Source organism: Leishmania major, chromosome 13 (genome assembly GCF_000002725.2).
Source record: "Leishmania major strain Friedlin complete genome, chromosome 13".
NCBI lineage: Eukaryota > Euglenozoa > Kinetoplastea > Trypanosomatida > Trypanosomatidae > Leishmania > Leishmania major.
This window is the reverse complement of record NC_007254.2, coordinates 1-15,252: the sequence shown is the minus strand read 5'-3', so window position 1 is coordinate 15,252 and position 15,252 is coordinate 1. Positions and strand designations below refer to the sequence as shown.

Genomic DNA, 15,252 nt, shown 5'->3' with positions numbered 1-15,252 from the left:
ACCGCACGAAGATGGTGGACGCCTTCTTCGTTCGGCAGAGGGAGACATAAGTGTGTGGCCCTTCCTACTACTGCGCGAAGACTTGCTTTCACGCCTTTGTGCCCATCCGCCGGTTCACCGCGTTCTACTGCCCGCTTCCCTTTCTCTACGGAGTATGCATGCACGCCGCGCGGGTGGGGAGGGGAAGATGGGCCGATATGCACACTTCATGCAAGGGTGCGTCATTTCAGTGCCTGTTCGCTTCTTGTTCCGCTCTCAGCGGTCTCCGCACCCTTTTTTTCTCTCCCTCCCCCTCCCTTCCACACACGTTAACACCGCTCTTCTCCCTCGAGTGGCCTCGCAGCGGTGCGTGCCCCCGTTGCCAGCGTGTTTGCGGTCTCTTCTCCCCTCTCGCGGTTTCGCCATCTTTTTTTTTCATTGTGCCATTTTCCACCCAACCAAGCACACCATCCTCCGCGTCTGCAGCAGTGTGGACCGCCATTGTTACTGCCATGGACGCTGCTGCACCCCCTTCACGGCCGACGCCGCAGTTCCGCTACATGGACGTGCTGGTGGAGAGCAGCAACAACCATGAATTAGCAGCGCTGGAAACAATCCGGGAGGCCAGCCAGTCTCGAGAGAATGCGACCAAGAAAGCTTCATTCAGCCCGAATGATACTGCAGCTGCACGTGATCGGCAACTCGTGACTCGCGTGCCAACGCCGGAGCGCATTCGCCGCGCCTCGGCGCGCCTTTATAACGATATTCATGCCATCATGGATCGTCACGACGCTCGCACCGGCCGCGAGCGCAAGCTGCGTCGCCGCGCCTCACGAGAGACGAGCATTTCGTACGTGGCGGAGCAGCCTGGTAGCCTACACCAGAGAGTGGCTGTCGCTCCCCACACCTCACCCGCGGCGAAGACGGCGCTGCCCAAAGTGCATCAGTTGTTTGAGGAGTCGCGGCGGGCTCACCTGGCAGAGGCGCAGCAGCAGCGCACATACTTCCCATCTTCTAGCAAACCCACCGCTTACTCCCCCAAGAACCCCAGCACGTTTAGCTATCGATTCCAGTCGCCTCCGTCAGCCGGCAGCAGTGCGTGATACCTCATCTTCCCCCTCTTGGACCCCTGCAAGATGTTGCATTCCGGCCTTGCTCTCCCTCACTGGGCCGCGTGCTACTCGACCGGTCGGGAATGGGGACTGCGATGGCAGCAGTCGATGTTGTACGCGAGGAGAGATTTGAGGTGAGGAGAAAGTGCTGCCAGTATATGCGGTGCGACCTCGACGGAAGTCAAGTGGTGGCTTTCTTGTTTCGACACACAACCACCAACTTTATGTACAGTACAACTCATGTGTACCATCGCTCCCTTTCTTCTCTCCTATCCTCGTCGTCTGTTGCACTCTTTCACCTGCGCCCCCCCCCCTCCCACTCTTCCTCCTCCTCGCCCGAGTCTCCACCTTTCTCCCTCTCTGTCGCTTTCTACTTTACATGCGTACGCAGAGGGTGTGATGCACCTGCGTCCCACTCCCCTCTGTCCCTCTTCCCCTGCGTATATGTGTTTGCTTGCGTGCCCCCTCTTCGCGCCGTCTTGTTCACCCATGTTTGTGCTCTCTCTCCTTGTGATGGGTGAGTGCCCGACCGCAGAGGGCGAGCTGTGCGTCTTTGGCCGCACTGCAGCTGTTGCTGCATGAGCTGCCATGACGTCACGCTTCTGCGCCCGTCGTCACGTGCTATTTCCCCGTTCACCGCAACGGCTGCACAGGTCGAGTTCACCACACCGCAATCTCCACGTGCGCACCTCTCCGTGACCCTCTCCACAACCTACCTTGAGGACACCGTCCTCTTTCATGCACTGCGCTACTCTTCTTATACTCGGACGGCATCTGCACCTTCTCCTCCCTCCTCCCGCTTTCGTACCGCCCTGCCTCCCCCCCCCGCCACACACACGCGCAGACACACGCGTTCCCACGTTATGTCTCATCTATGCGCACAGGGAGGCTCGCCATTGTCTCCTACTTTGGGCACCGCCACCACCGCAGGCACTTCTGATGTTGTCTGCGAGCTGTCCCCTGTGCAGTCGGACCGCCCACATGACGCAGCCGTCCGCGTGGAGGAGCGACTACTGCGGTACGGCGCAGTGTACCAGAAGAGGCTTAGGGAGGCGCAGCGGCACAAGCGCATGTCCGAAGCGGCCGCCTTGGAATCGATTATGCGACCGCCATCACCAGAACTTCAGCGGCGCCTTTTCGTACCCACACCTTCCCTCCACGCGTCTGCCGAGACCGCCCGACAACACAGAGCTGAGCGCCAATCCGCCCTTCTCGCGGAGAGGGCGACGGCATACACATGCCATCCAGCCATCCTGCCCGTCTCGCGTGAGATGGCAGCGTCGGAGCGAAGGCGGAACGGCTGGATGCAACTGCCAGTCGGCGATGTGCTCATGGAGCGCCACAAGCGCGTGGAGGGGCATCTCGAGGAAAAGCGCCAGCAGGAGGTGGCAAGGTTTTCCTTCAGGCCTACTATCTCTGCCCGTGCACGCACCATGCAGTCCAGCCGGCCCGTCGTCGAGCGACTCTACAGTGGTACCGCGGATGCAGGCACAGACACCGCAACTTTCACTGATGTGACCAACCTGCGCAGCTCGAGCGGCGAAAAGACCAAAACGGCGTCCATGGCGACATACCAACGCCTTTACCAAGACGCGGTAACCCGACGCGCTCATGACCAGATGCAGGAGAAACTGGCGCGTGTGCGATCCAAAAACGAGTTCTGCCCCTGCACCGACTCCGTCAGCGGCCTCATCGCTTCGAAGCGAGGTGACACCACTCGCGAGCGACTCCTGCGACCGAAGGCAGCACTGGATGTGGCGCGCGATGTATACCCGCAGGAGACGTTTGCACCGCGCATCAACACATCGACCCGCTTTGAGCGGGTCCCGCTCTCCGCGCGCGCAGCGATATGGCAGCGACGCCGCAGCGAGCGGCTGCACCACGCCGTGGTGGCACGTTGCGAGGTGGAGATGCGGGAATGCACTTTCCATCCTCGCACGCGGCGTGGACTTACTGCGTTGTCGCAGGCCCATGCGCGCGCAACGGCCGATAGCTACACAGGCCCCCTCGCGAGCATTATGAGTTCCGCCGAGGAACTGCTCAGGCGCGTCGACCTCGAGGCGTCTGCGCCGCTACCGGAGAGCGGCCGCTGCGCTCCCTTACTTGATGACGACGGCAAGTTACCCGGAACTGTTCCCGTCGACATCTTGGCGGTACTTCACGAGGCCGAGCACGTCTCTGAGGCACTGCGCCTCCTTCCTGACACAAACTTAGACCTAGATCTATCACAACACACCTCTCTCGGATGAAGGGTCTTTACCGGGCCTTCTACCCCCCTCTTGCAACTACCTTCCTCCTTCATGTGCATGCGTGTGTGCTCGTGAGAACAACCGCTGCTGTCGCCGCTGCTGGTACTGCTTGCACCCATGTTCTCGCTGCGCATGTGTCCTCTATGAGGCGCTCGGTGTTGTTTTCGTTCTGTTGGGCGCGCGCACATGTGCACGCGCCCCCCTCTCCGTGGCGTTTGCGTGTGTGTAGCGCGTGGGTATACCGAACACCCTCCGCCTCTTCTCTCCATCGACTTCTTCTGAACGGGCGTGTTTGACACACGCGATGCCGCTGGCACACGCACCGAGGAAGGTCAGCAGGATGAACCAATGCCCACGTGCCATCGTCGCCATTGCCACCGTTGCTGTGTGCTGTCTGAGTGACTGAGTGATGGGTTGGCTGCAGCACTGCGCGGGCGGGCAGCTTCTGTTTGCCATCTCCCCCATTCCCCGTCTCACGGGCGCAACGTGCGTCCATGTCGTGTGGGCGACAGCTCTGCTTTTCTTCTCCACCTCCCAACAGCTTCCCCTGTGTCCGCTTTATGCCTGCGGCACCCCTCTCCCGTGTACTTCGCTGGTCCTCTCCGTTTCCTGCTGCCTTGTTTCTTCCCTTGCTCGTGTTCCTCTGACCGAACACGCCGTCGCAGAAAAAGAAGACTACCACGACCAGCGCGACACGTGCGTGCACGCCTGTGCCTTATCTCTGAGTGACATGGATACAACAGAGAGGGACGGAGCGGGGCTGCGTCCTTCCATTCGATACGTAATTGGCGTCGATGAAGCAGGCCGCGGCTGCATGGCGGGTCCGGTGGGCGTCGCTGCCACCCTCTATCGCATTTCCGCCACTCCGGTGCGCTACGCTGTGATGGACAGCAAGAAGATGAAGGAGAGCGATCGCGCCGAGACGCTGGAGGCAATGTGCGCGGAGCTGAGTGACGCAGGCGTCGAGGGTTTCGTGGGGACTACCGTGAGGGATGGCGCGTGCTGCCTTGTGCGGTATCAGCGGCGTAAGCCACTGCAAGCAGTGGCTGCGGCGCTCGTCGACGTTTCTGTCATCAACGAACGCAACATCCTTAATGCCACGCTCGAGGGGATGTCTGCAGTGTGTGAAGCCGTCGTACGCTCGTACAACGCGGTGAGTGGACTCGGCACCCTCACTCCGTTGACCTGCGCGATTCTCATCGACGGTAATCGAGTGCCGTGGACGTTCCTGTCTGGCGAGGAGCGACAGCGGGTGTGCGTACAGGCGGTGCGTAAGGTTGAGGCTCGTAAGCGGATAGGCGTAGAATACCCTGCTTTGGATGGGTTCAGCTGCACGACTGTGGTCAAGGGCGATGCGACGCTTCTGTCCATCGCGGCTGCATCGATTGTGGCCAAGGTTGCAAGGGACGCGTACGCGGTGTCCGTTATGCATCCCGCGTTCCCCCAGTACGGTTTTGACCACCACAAAGGCTACTGCACCGCGGCGCACAAGGCGGAGCTTGCCAGATGGGGTCCGAGCCGTTTTCACCGCCTCGACTACGCGCCTGTAAAAGGCACTCTTGGAGGCCAAAGGGGCGACGCGGAGCGCACTCCTGCGTCGCTCGAGGGGCCGGTAATGTGACGCTCAAAACGGCCCCCGCTCACAGAGGCCGAATCCACCTCTGCTCTGCACGCCCTCCACGGGGGCGAAACGTGCTACTCACAAGAGCGACAAAATGCTGGCAGACCACAGCCCTCACTGTGAGGGCTAAAGTGGCTACACCGGAGCAACGGCAGCGCTAGCGCTCAGAGGACGGAGCCGTTACCCCATCATTATCTGCTCGACACATCCAGTCCAGCAGCGTGTGCGTGGGCACCAGCTGTACACGCCCACGCACACAGTCACGCATGTGCATGCTTTCCTGTCTTTGCCACCGTAGTTTCCTCCTTTCTCTCCTCCATCGCGTTTTGTTTCGTCACCACTTCTCACTGTTCTTCTGCACGCACTGCACGGCCAGCATACGTGCACACACCCACACAAGAGAGAGAGAGAGAGAGAGAACACCTTAGTGTGTAGTTTCTGCCACCCAGCGCACTTCACCTGGTGATTGGTTGTGGCCCTCCATTACCGGCCGCACCTTTGGCACGCGGAGAGGAGGACGCGTCGCGGGCATACACGCAGGGCCCGCTGCTCAGCATGCCAATGCAGACGCAAGCGCAGCGGAGCCCGCCTGCCGCGGAGACCGGAGCGTCCACTAGGAAGAAGGCAACCGTGAGTGTAACCAGCGCGCAGACAGTGGACGCTATCGCCGCTTCCATGGAACACTTCCTGGTTGCTCAAGAGGCTGCCCTTCTCCGAATGCTGGGCTCGTGTAGGAGTGACGCAAGTCAGGCACTGTTTCGGTGGGGTTTCAGCGATGCGGCTGCCAGCTCAAGAGCTAACTTCGCCCATCTCCCCACAGACGGCACGCCGACGGATGGCAGACTGGACACGAGCCCGGCTCACCGCGCAAGCGTCATATCGGAGCTGCTCAGGCAAGGGAAGGACTCGCAGCAGATGCTCGCGGTAGGGAAGTCAGCGGCCAGGGAGACGGAGGAGCTGCGGCGCACCGCCGAGCTGGAGGAGCACAAGCTCCGTCTTGCGCAGGCCCGGAACCGGCTTCTACGAGGCCGTCTCGCCACACTCACGCGCGAGCGCCAGAGCGAGGCACAACAAGTGCTGCTGAGTCGCAACCGGAATAGCGCTGATATCGTTGGTAGTAAGCGAGCAGCGGCTTCTCTAATCGGCCCATCGCCTGATGGCTATGACTACACGAATGACATCGTTGAGGCCCGGCGGCAGCTCGACCAGTGCACAAAGGAGCTGGAGGAGAGCCAGCTGCGTCTGCATCAGCTGCAGCAGTACCACCTGGGCCAGCTCAGTGGGCACCTTCAGCCAATGATGACGGCCAACGATGCGTTGCGCACTACCGAGAACTTCCTCGACCCGGAGACGAACATGGCGGTGCGTGCCACCGTGGTCGACTCCTTACTGGAGGTGAATCGGGCCCTGAAGCCACTGTCGGCGCAGCATGATGGTCCACACAGCCTGGAAGGCGTTTTGCCATGCTTGGACAACGTCGCAACGTTGTGGGATCGGCTTGCGGTGCAGAACTTCGTTGTGGGGCGCATCAACCGTCTCTTCACTTGCATGTGCCCCACAGCACCACCGCTGACGCTTCTGAAGGACACAAACATGATGTAAAAGACAGAAGGGCAAGACGGATGCGGAGCAGGCGCTAGCGATAGCACACGGGACGACATGGGCGCACCCATCACATGAGAAATGCCCCCCTCCCCCCCCCCTTGCGTGAGGGAGAGTGCGCGGCGGCAATAGAGGTGTTGTGCCATAGGACGTGGACGCCTGTGGCGTTCATGCGACATGCTTACTTGACTCTTCTTTTGACCTTCTCGCTCTGTGAGCTTGTGTCTGCTGTATTATGGGCAGCGGTGCCGCAAGTGACACCCTCCTCGCTCCTTCTCTATGTACAGTGAGTGGGTCTCTCTCTCTCTCTCTCGTCGCTTGCTTACCTCTGCGCTTGAGCGCCTCCTCCCGCCCCCCTTCGCCTCTGCTAACGCGCCCGTGCTGATCAACTCGTTCGTGTCTTTGGGCTCGGTTCTTGTCAAGGGAGGGATCCTCACCGACGGACTTGCATCGTGTCGTCGCTCCCCCTCTGCGGTTCTCCAGATCTGCTGCAGCCGCCACTGGCGAAGCTGCCGTGACGTTGATCGACTGCGTACCTTTTCCCGCCCTCTCGACTCCGACCTGCGACATACGTTGCGTGCTTACCGAAGAGGTTTGTTACCTCCCCTTTTCGGATGTCGTTGATGGGCGCCTCTGCTCCCTCCTCTACTCGCTGCGCCCTCCTTCGCCGCTGTTTTGTTTCCGTCCTTTCCTGGTCGCTTCCTCAGCGAGAGTTGCCGTCTGACATGTACGGCTCTCTGCCGTGGGGAATGTACATACACCATTCTCCTTGTGTCTGATTCGAACGAGCCTTGCAGTGCTCGCAGCAGCATCGGTGACGCCAGCATGGCGGAGCCCCGCATCAAGCAGCTCCGGTGTGCTGCGACGGAGGTGCCGGAGGATCAACGCAATCACCTGCAGCACCTTTACGAAAGCATTGAGCAGCTGTCGCGGCGGTGCCGTCACCTCGAAAACGCAAGCGAGCGCAAGTCTGTCGTCATCGAAGACCTCCGCGCACACGTCACACGCCTGGAGGAGCTCTTTGGCAAGAGCCAGGGCGAGATGGCCTACGCTCAGCAGCAGCTGGAGTTTGTCGTGATGAGCTTAGAGAGTCAGCATGGCATCGTTGCCGATCACACCGAACAGCTGCGCCTCTTCGCCGGCGAGTCCACCCATCGGGGCTACGTCACCACCCAAGGCAACGCTCAACGCTCGCTCCTGCTGCTTATCGGCAACTGGCTCTACACACCAGTGGTGCACTTCGCCAAGGGCGTTTACACACTCTTTTCCCCCATCATCACCACCGCGCAGTCGCTCTCTCTGCTGAACTCCGACGTCCTGCACCGCAACTCCAGCGAGCGCCTTCGCTGGGGTGCGGCGAGGAAGGGTGACCTACTCGGCATGCTGCAGCGTGGCGCGCTGGATCCCGACTCGGCTGCTAACCGAAAGTGACGGCGGACTACCGCGTGTGCGTCGCATGTTTATATGTACCCTCCTGGACCACTTCCTCGCCCACGTGTGCGGTGCGAACATCAGAAAAGGGCATCCATGTGTGTACGTCTCCGCTTTGCCAGCCACTACCACCGCCACATCGGCTGGTGACGATGCTGATGGACTCACGCACTCCCGAGCCGCACAAAATCTGCCAAGCCTCCTCTGCGAGCATTACGCGTCTCTCTCTATTTGCACGAGTATGCCCGTAAAAGGGACGCCACGGTGTGGAAAGCGAGCGTGTGCTGGCCCTTGTCTGCCTCTTACCCTCCTCCCTCTCCCAGTGAGCTCTTTCCACACTGCTACATACACCGCCATGGTGCGCGCAGAGAGGGCGAGCGTCAACGTCGCCGTCACTCCGCATTCCCGGTCGTTGCTCCTCACACGCTGCACGCCAAGCTCAACCAGTCGCCATCGTTTCTCTTCACCTTTCTCTCTCTCTGCGGTTTTCTGCACGCGTGCACTCATCTCACGTTCCATGAACAGCAAGTGCTGCAGCTCCCCCACCCTTCTTGATCCCTCGCCCCACCGGTCCGCCACGCACCCACACCCACAATCCATTATACACACACGCACGCCATGTTAACGGGGACTCTCCCACAACTGCAGCACGGGGCCACCCCAGCGCAGCGTGGCGCATCGTCGGCTATGAACGACAGCAACGACATCCTGGCTCTCCGCACGGCCTGCGGCACGTTTGGGGTGGTGTGCTTCTCCGTGCTCATCTTCGCCTTTCTGGGCCACATAGCGCTCGCCTTGCTAAAGGTGTCTTCACGAGGAGGCGTACCACCGGCAGGCAAGGCAATCACGGTGAACAAACAACACCACATCGCCCACAATGTGCGGCACCTCGGCATCATCATGGACGGCAACAGGCGCTACGGCAGGCGCCAGAGCACGGCCGCAAGAGGCCCAGACCCATCGGCGCTGCGAGAGATACGCGAGGAGTTGTGCAGCGCCACAGAGCTCACCGCGGCCCATAGCGCGGCCGAGCAGGCGTGCTGGCTGGCAGCGCGCTACAAACGCTTTGCAGCGGTCATTCAGCACAGCTCCCTTGTCGGCCACCGCCTCGGTGGGGAGAAGCTGCTGGAGGTCATCAAGCACAGCATGGCGGCGCACATCGATATGGTGACGGTGTACGCCTTTTCCACCGACAACTGGAATCGCCCTGCCGCGGAAGTAGATGCACTCATCTCACTCTTTTTTTTCTTCTTTGACCGCATCCGCAAGGAGGCGCTAGAGCGGCACATCTTTGTGCGTTTTATATCCACCGAACCGTTCCGCCTACCGCCTCGCGCGGTGGAGTTCATGAGGAGTGTGGAGCGCGAGACGCGAGCAGTGCAGCCCCGTCGGCTGGTGCTGAACATCTGTGTGAGCTACAGCGGTCAGTCGGAGGTACTGGCGGCGTGCAACCGCCTTGTTGCCCGCCGCCTCCGAGACAGCACCGACCCCGGCTCCGCCGCCGCCGTTGCAACAGAGGTGACGAAGAAAGAGCTGGACAGAGAGATGCTGCGCAGCATCACGCAGGACGAGCACGAGGCGGAGGACGCGCATATCTTCGGCGGTGGCGCCTCTGTAGAACCAGAGCTTATTATCCGCACAAGTGGAGAGCAGCGCATCAGTAACTTTCTCCTCTATGAGTGCGCCTACTCCGAGTTTGTGTTTCTGGACAAGGCGTGGCCCGAGGTGACACAGGAGGATATTCGGCAGGCGCTCGCCGATTTCGCTCGTCGCGAGAAACGCAAGGGGCGTTGACGGCACCGGTGGACGCGCCAGCAGAGTCGAAACGATAAATATCTATCGCGATGCACGCCGCCTCCATTCGCCCAATACAGGTATTGCATGCAATCGTGTCTTGAGAGCTGCAGTTGCATCCGCGCAAATGGCGTTCACTCTTTTCATTTTCTCGCTTTCTGCGTAACCCTCCTCTCTCGTAGGCAGGCCTGCTGGTGGCGCCGTTGCTCGAAAGGGGCAACGCCCCTTCCACTCTGGCAGGTTGTTCTTGCTCTCTTACTCTTGGTTTGATCATGGACGACCACCTTATGTGCAACTCCACCAGAAAAAAAGCAGTGGCAGCACCGGCATTCAGAGATAGAGTTTGGGGCTGTGAGCGAGGGGCCGAGGCGGGAGAGGAAATAGTGTGTAGCTTGCAATCCTTTCACGCTGCGCCCCACCCATATCCCGTCTGCTCAGGTTTCTCTCTTTTCCTTTGTCGGTCTGTGTGTCTGCCCATGTGCACAGGTGCCTCAGCACAGCATATCGTTGTTCCCCCTCCTTCTGCCGTGGCATGTGTGAGTGCACAGTTCTGTATTTTCGCTTTTCTCTACTTCACGGTGTCTCAACTTCGGTTCTCTCGCTCTCCCATTGACAGGCGGCTTGTTGTGGTGAAGGGGGATACCGTGATCATGGCTGCACTCGTCATGCCGCCCACCACCTTCATTCACCTCTTGGCTCTTGCACCTCCGCATCACCGCGGCTGTTCTATGGGATAGCTGAGCGACGACGAGGGGCGATGTCGGGTACAGTGTCCTCGTGTGTTTCGTATTCCCTCTCACAGACACCCACCTCCAACATCAACACTTCCTCACCCACGCACCGACATACGTACGAGTGAGTTCAGCAGCCACAACATTTTTCGCTTCGGTGCCGTCCCTTTCGTTTTCGTCGTTTTTTTTGTTGCAAATTAGGGAGAGGGAGAAGAGCGGCCCTGAACGTTGGATTTCCAGTAGCGACATCCGCGGACCCGCTGTACAACGCCCTTTTCCTCCAACTCCATCACCGAATGCAAATCTAGCTGCCACGCAAACGCAGACACAGTTATATGGCATACCAACTAACATTGAGAGACGCAAGGGGACGGGCAGCGGCGTTTACAGGGACGGGTACAGGAGCATGAAAGGGGAAAGGATGGGAATACGAGGGTGACCTTAGCGTCGGAAACTGTGTCTCACTGCCTTTAGCATCCGCTGTCGATTACTGCGCGCGAGTCTGCTGTCTTCTGCCCTCACTCATTCCCCCTGCAGATGTCCTCTCGTGCTGCCAAGTGTGCGCTATGCCTGTATATGCATGCGCTGGGGTCGCTTGCGTTTTCTTCACTCATAACCGCTTACGCATCCGCACCCCGTTCCCTCCCACATGCGGCAACGACGTTTTTCGCATCCTCTGACACTCTCTCTGCCTCTGCTTCTCACATTACTACATCTCTCCGCACCGCACACGCGTCACTGAACCGAGAACACCCACACATACATCGATAAACGTACGTACGCCCTTGGGTGCAACGCTGTTACCGACACAAGCACACACATCGACACAGAGTGTCTCACACAAGCCGAGACACACTCATGAACTTCCAAGCCGCGCCGAACGGCGGCGGACAAGGCGACGCCGGAGGCTCGGCACGTTCTGCCTTCGCCCCGACCTCTATCGTCGATATCGAGTCCAACGATGTAACGCGAAGCGAGATGGTGCAGATCATCTTGGCGTGGCTCATCGAGGAGGGCTTTACGTCCTCAGCGCAGATCCTGCGGGAGGAGGCGACGAGCCAGCTCCGCGGGGAGTACTACTTGCGCAAGACGCTGCGCGGGTTGAGCCGCGCCATTGAGGAGAGCAGCTGGGAAAGTGCGCAGAAGAGCCTCAAGAAACTGCAAACAAAGGCAGCCACAAAGAGTGGCCTGAGATCGGAGGGGTCATCGCCGGAGGCCTTGCTGGTGCGCTCGCTGCCGTTCTTGCTGGCTCAGCAGCAGTACATGGAGCTAGTAGAGGAGGAGAGCGATCAGCGCGCCTTCACCTTCTTCATGCGCAGCATTAAACCCTTCGAGCGCTCCATCAGCCGCGAGCACTTCCAGAAGCTCACATACCTGCTGACTTGTAAGACTGTGGCGGAGAGTAGCAACGTGTACCCGGAATACCGCGGCTGGACTGCCGAGCTAGGACGCGCACAGCTCTTGCAGCACATCCGCACGCAGTTGGGAAGCGTCGATTACTCGAACTACTGCCGGCATGCCAATGTTTGCATGCCGCCGCCGGTGGAGCTGACGCGGTCGCTGCGCACCATCTTTCAGCAGTCCTTTTCCTACGAACTCGTGTCCCGTCAACACCCAAACCTTGTGCGGTGCCTTCAGCGTACCACCATTACCTCCCTTTCTGCCCCACTTGAGGCGCAGCTGCCCGCCACGGAGCCGTTTCTCTCCATCGACGTCAGCGCCCTTGCACGCAGCACCTTTCCTGCCCTGGCGCCTGGGGATGCGCGGCAGTGTGTGAGGCTGACTGCGTGTCAGCCCTTTCTTAGTCACAGCGCTGTCGTCGCAGCGACGGACACCGGCGCGGTGCTGTGGATCCCCACTGGACCTCTGAGCTGCAGCAACGTCGCAGCACCCTCGTCGGAGGCTTGCGTGGCGGACAAGGCACAGCTGCTGTACCACCACAAGCATCCTATACGCGACTTGAGGCGCAACGGCACCAAGCTGCTGTGCTGGGGCAGCTGTGACACTCTCGTGCTGAACGTGCAGCCTCTCCTTGACAGCGGCAGCGTGGCGCCGGCGAACGACTGCGTCCCTTGTGTCTTGAAACACGCCGCTGACGTGTACGCCGGCTGCTTCTTCCCATGCGGGACCCTCGCCGTGACCGGGCTCTCCGAAGGCACTGTCTGCGTATGGGATCTAAACATCGGCACAAAGATGTATGAGCACCTCTTCAGTAACTACGGCGTCGTGTCCCTTGTCGTGAACTGCACAGGCACCAGCTACTTTGCCGCGTCCAAGGACGGCACCATTCGAGTCGTGGACGTGGCCACCGGCGTCCTGACGGCGTCGCTCGTGTCGCCCATCGCGATGGAGATTTGCTCCTTGGCGGTGTCGCCCTCCTCGTCTTTCCTCTTGGCATCCTACCGCGGAGGGCTGATGCGCATGTGGGACGTTTTGACGGGCGCGCCGCTGCCGTACCGCTTCACCGGCACTGACAACAATACCAAAGCGCGCTCGCCCACGTCGTTTGGCAACACCGACGCGGAGCTCTTCAGTGGTGGCGAGGACGGGTGTCTCTACTTTTGGAATCTTCGGTCTCGCGACCGCGCAACGAAGCCCGCCATCCCCGCGCGCGCGGCTGAGGCGCCCCGTAGCGGAAACCTCTACCTCTCACAGGCGAGCATCAACGGCAACCTCGTCCACTATGCTGCGCAGCTGCCGCTGCACCGTTTGCCCATCACCGACGTCAAGGTGGAGGGATCGTATGAGGTGAGTTGCGGGGAGGACGGCATGATTGTCTTGTGCACCACATGCGCCAGCGCGTACGCTTAGGCTTTCCGACTTACACCCGGCGAGCGTTAGGGATGGAGGAGTGGCACGCGTCCATTTGTCTCCTCACACTGCAGATAATGCGCACTGCAGCGCTTCCTTACAAGCTGTAACGTGCGCCTCCGCCCTCGCTGGCGCACCTCTTTCCTTTTCCCGCTTCTCTTTCCCATTCCTAACTGACTCGCTGCTGTGTGTTTAGAAAGAGAGGGCGAAGAGTGGCGCATGTGTGGTGTCTTTGATACGGTCGCCCTATGTACTCGATGTGCTGCCTCTGGTCCTGTCCAGTGAAGGTGCTGAACGAGGCCGCAGCTCTTTTCCACGTCGCTGAAACCCCTCGAGCCTTGCTTGCACTGCATTCCGCCATTATTCTCGTCCTCCTCCCACTCTTTCCCGTGCTTGCATGAAACCTCTTTCAACACGCCACAGCTCCATCGCTCCTACTATTCGCGCACCGAGCACCACCCGCGCATCTAAGCGATGCGCAATGTTCATGTCTGTGGCCTCTTTGGGCACATCCGAATCCGCGAGCAAAAGAAGCGAGCTTCTGCAGCTGCTCGGAGCAGCCTCGCTATGCGCCAGTGGCCGCCGCTTTTCCCTTCTGCTTAACCTAAAGGAGGCAGCCACGGCGAAGCAGCAACAACCTTGCCACTTGCAGAAGGAAACTTCGCACTCAGCGGTTCACGCATAGATGCGGCTAATCGCGTGACAGGCTCAGCGTTCACCGGCAGCGCCCGCAAAGCCGTATCAGCCGCACTCAAGGAGTGAGAAGTCCACGCTCGCGAAACAGAGAGTGCGTGCTCCAGTCGCCAGACTGCCTTGTCCCTGTGGTAGAGATCCACGTCCTCACCGCCGAACAAACGCCACCAGAGCGGCAGCCGGTCAATCGTCACACTACAAAGGCATCCCCCGCATCCTGCTCCGACTAATGCCGTCCTGAACAGCCGTTGCTGTCTCGATGATGCAACCCTGATCGCATTATGCGCTTTCACTTCCTTATGCTGCTTTCGCGTAGCTCTGGCCTCCTAAGTCCCCGCCCGCCACTTTCCAGTGCAACGGTGACGTGCAGCATCGCTTACACCATTTTGGTTTCGTTGTGCGTGCGGTTTCCTTTCACGAACCTGTTCACCTGAGCGCAAAGCTTGCAAAGCATCTGCGGGTCCTCTACCCGCGTTAGCAGCCTCCATAAGTTCAAGATGTGCCGCCTCCTCGAGAAGCTGGTGCTCAGCTCCTGCATGCCTTTTGCACCTTGCCGGCGCTTTTCAACCCGTTGAGCCTCGTGGAGGTGACGGTATCGCACACAGCCATCATTGGCCTCAGGGTTGTGTGCCGCTGCTGACGACTGCAGCCTTTCCATGTGAGCACCTGCAAGATGTTGAGTAGCGCCTCTACGCAGCAGGCGCTCAGGGACCTCAAAGTTCCCCGGTCTCTCCTTCGCCGGCGCGGACAGCATCACTGCCAACGGTAGTCTCACCGTCCTGAGGTAGGTAGGCCTCCGCCGCCGTCTTGGAATCGGGTGCAAATGGGTTTGGGCGACGTCTGCGTTACGTGGATCTCTCGTGAACCAGCACGCCGAGGTTGAGAGCGCAGGGCGCCACCCGCCATCACTCGACCACTTAGCGTGAGAAGCCTGCAGGATGAGCGACATTTCGCTGCTCGTCACAACCGCCTCGACCGCGGCAGGCTCGTTTCGCTAACACGCCAGTAGACGGGGTTTCGCCGGCGAAACCATGAATAGCTGGTACTGGAGCGACTTCGAGTCAAACCGCCAAGAGCCTGCGACTAACTTGACCCACCCCTCAAGGAAAGTCGAGCCAGAATACGTCAGGGTCAGGGTTAGGGTTAGGGTTAGGGTTAGGGTTAGGGTTAGGGTTAGGGTTAGGGTTAGGGTTAGGGTTAGGGTTAGGGTTAGGGTTAGGGTTAGGGTA

General features: G+C 59.9%; 7 protein-coding genes across 7 annotated transcripts; all 7 read left to right on the top strand.

The window, feature by feature from the left end:
- Window positions 1-158: 158 nt before the first annotated feature.
- On the top strand, window positions 159-1,082 carry LMJF_13_0070 (hypothetical protein; the record flags this gene model as incomplete). The annotated part of the gene is made up of 1 exon (XM_001681699.1): window positions 159-1,082. The coding sequence occupies one exon, from the start codon at window positions 159-161 to the stop codon at window positions 1,080-1,082; it is 924 nt and encodes a 307-aa protein (XP_001681751.1).
- A 1,079-nt stretch (window positions 1,083-2,161) lies between these two features.
- Window positions 2,162-3,340, top strand: LMJF_13_0060 (conserved hypothetical protein; the record flags this gene model as incomplete). Its single annotated transcript, XM_001681698.1, has 1 exon — window positions 2,162-3,340. One exon carries the CDS (start codon window positions 2,162-2,164, stop codon window positions 3,338-3,340), a length of 1,179 nt encoding a protein of 392 aa, XP_001681750.1.
- Window positions 3,341-4,154: 814 nt separating this feature from the next.
- Window positions 4,155-4,961, top strand: LMJF_13_0050 (putative ribonuclease HII; the record flags this gene model as incomplete). Its single annotated transcript, XM_001681697.1, has 1 exon — window positions 4,155-4,961. One exon carries the CDS (start codon window positions 4,155-4,157, stop codon window positions 4,959-4,961), a length of 807 nt encoding a protein of 268 aa, XP_001681749.1.
- A 717-nt stretch (window positions 4,962-5,678) lies between these two features.
- LMJF_13_0040 (conserved hypothetical protein) lies at window positions 5,679-6,563 on the top strand (the record flags this gene model as incomplete). The annotated part of the gene is made up of 1 exon (XM_001681696.1): window positions 5,679-6,563. One exon carries the CDS (start codon window positions 5,679-5,681, stop codon window positions 6,561-6,563), a length of 885 nt encoding a protein of 294 aa, XP_001681748.1.
- Window positions 6,564-7,388: 825 nt separating this feature from the next.
- LMJF_13_0030 (conserved hypothetical protein) lies at window positions 7,389-7,994 on the top strand (the record flags this gene model as incomplete). The annotated part of the gene is made up of 1 exon (XM_001681695.1): window positions 7,389-7,994. One exon carries the CDS (start codon window positions 7,389-7,391, stop codon window positions 7,992-7,994), a length of 606 nt encoding a protein of 201 aa, XP_001681747.1.
- A 618-nt stretch (window positions 7,995-8,612) lies between these two features.
- LMJF_13_0020 (cis-prenyltransferase-like protein) lies at window positions 8,613-9,788 on the top strand (the record flags this gene model as incomplete). Its single annotated transcript, XM_001681694.1, has 1 exon — window positions 8,613-9,788. One exon carries the CDS (start codon window positions 8,613-8,615, stop codon window positions 9,786-9,788), a length of 1,176 nt encoding a protein of 391 aa, XP_001681746.1.
- Window positions 9,789-11,377: 1,589 nt separating this feature from the next.
- LMJF_13_0010 (conserved hypothetical protein) lies at window positions 11,378-13,330 on the top strand (the record flags this gene model as incomplete). The annotated part of the gene is made up of 1 exon (XM_001681693.1): window positions 11,378-13,330. One exon carries the CDS (start codon window positions 11,378-11,380, stop codon window positions 13,328-13,330), a length of 1,953 nt encoding a protein of 650 aa, XP_001681745.1.
- Between the last annotated feature and the right edge of the window lie 1,922 nt (window positions 13,331-15,252).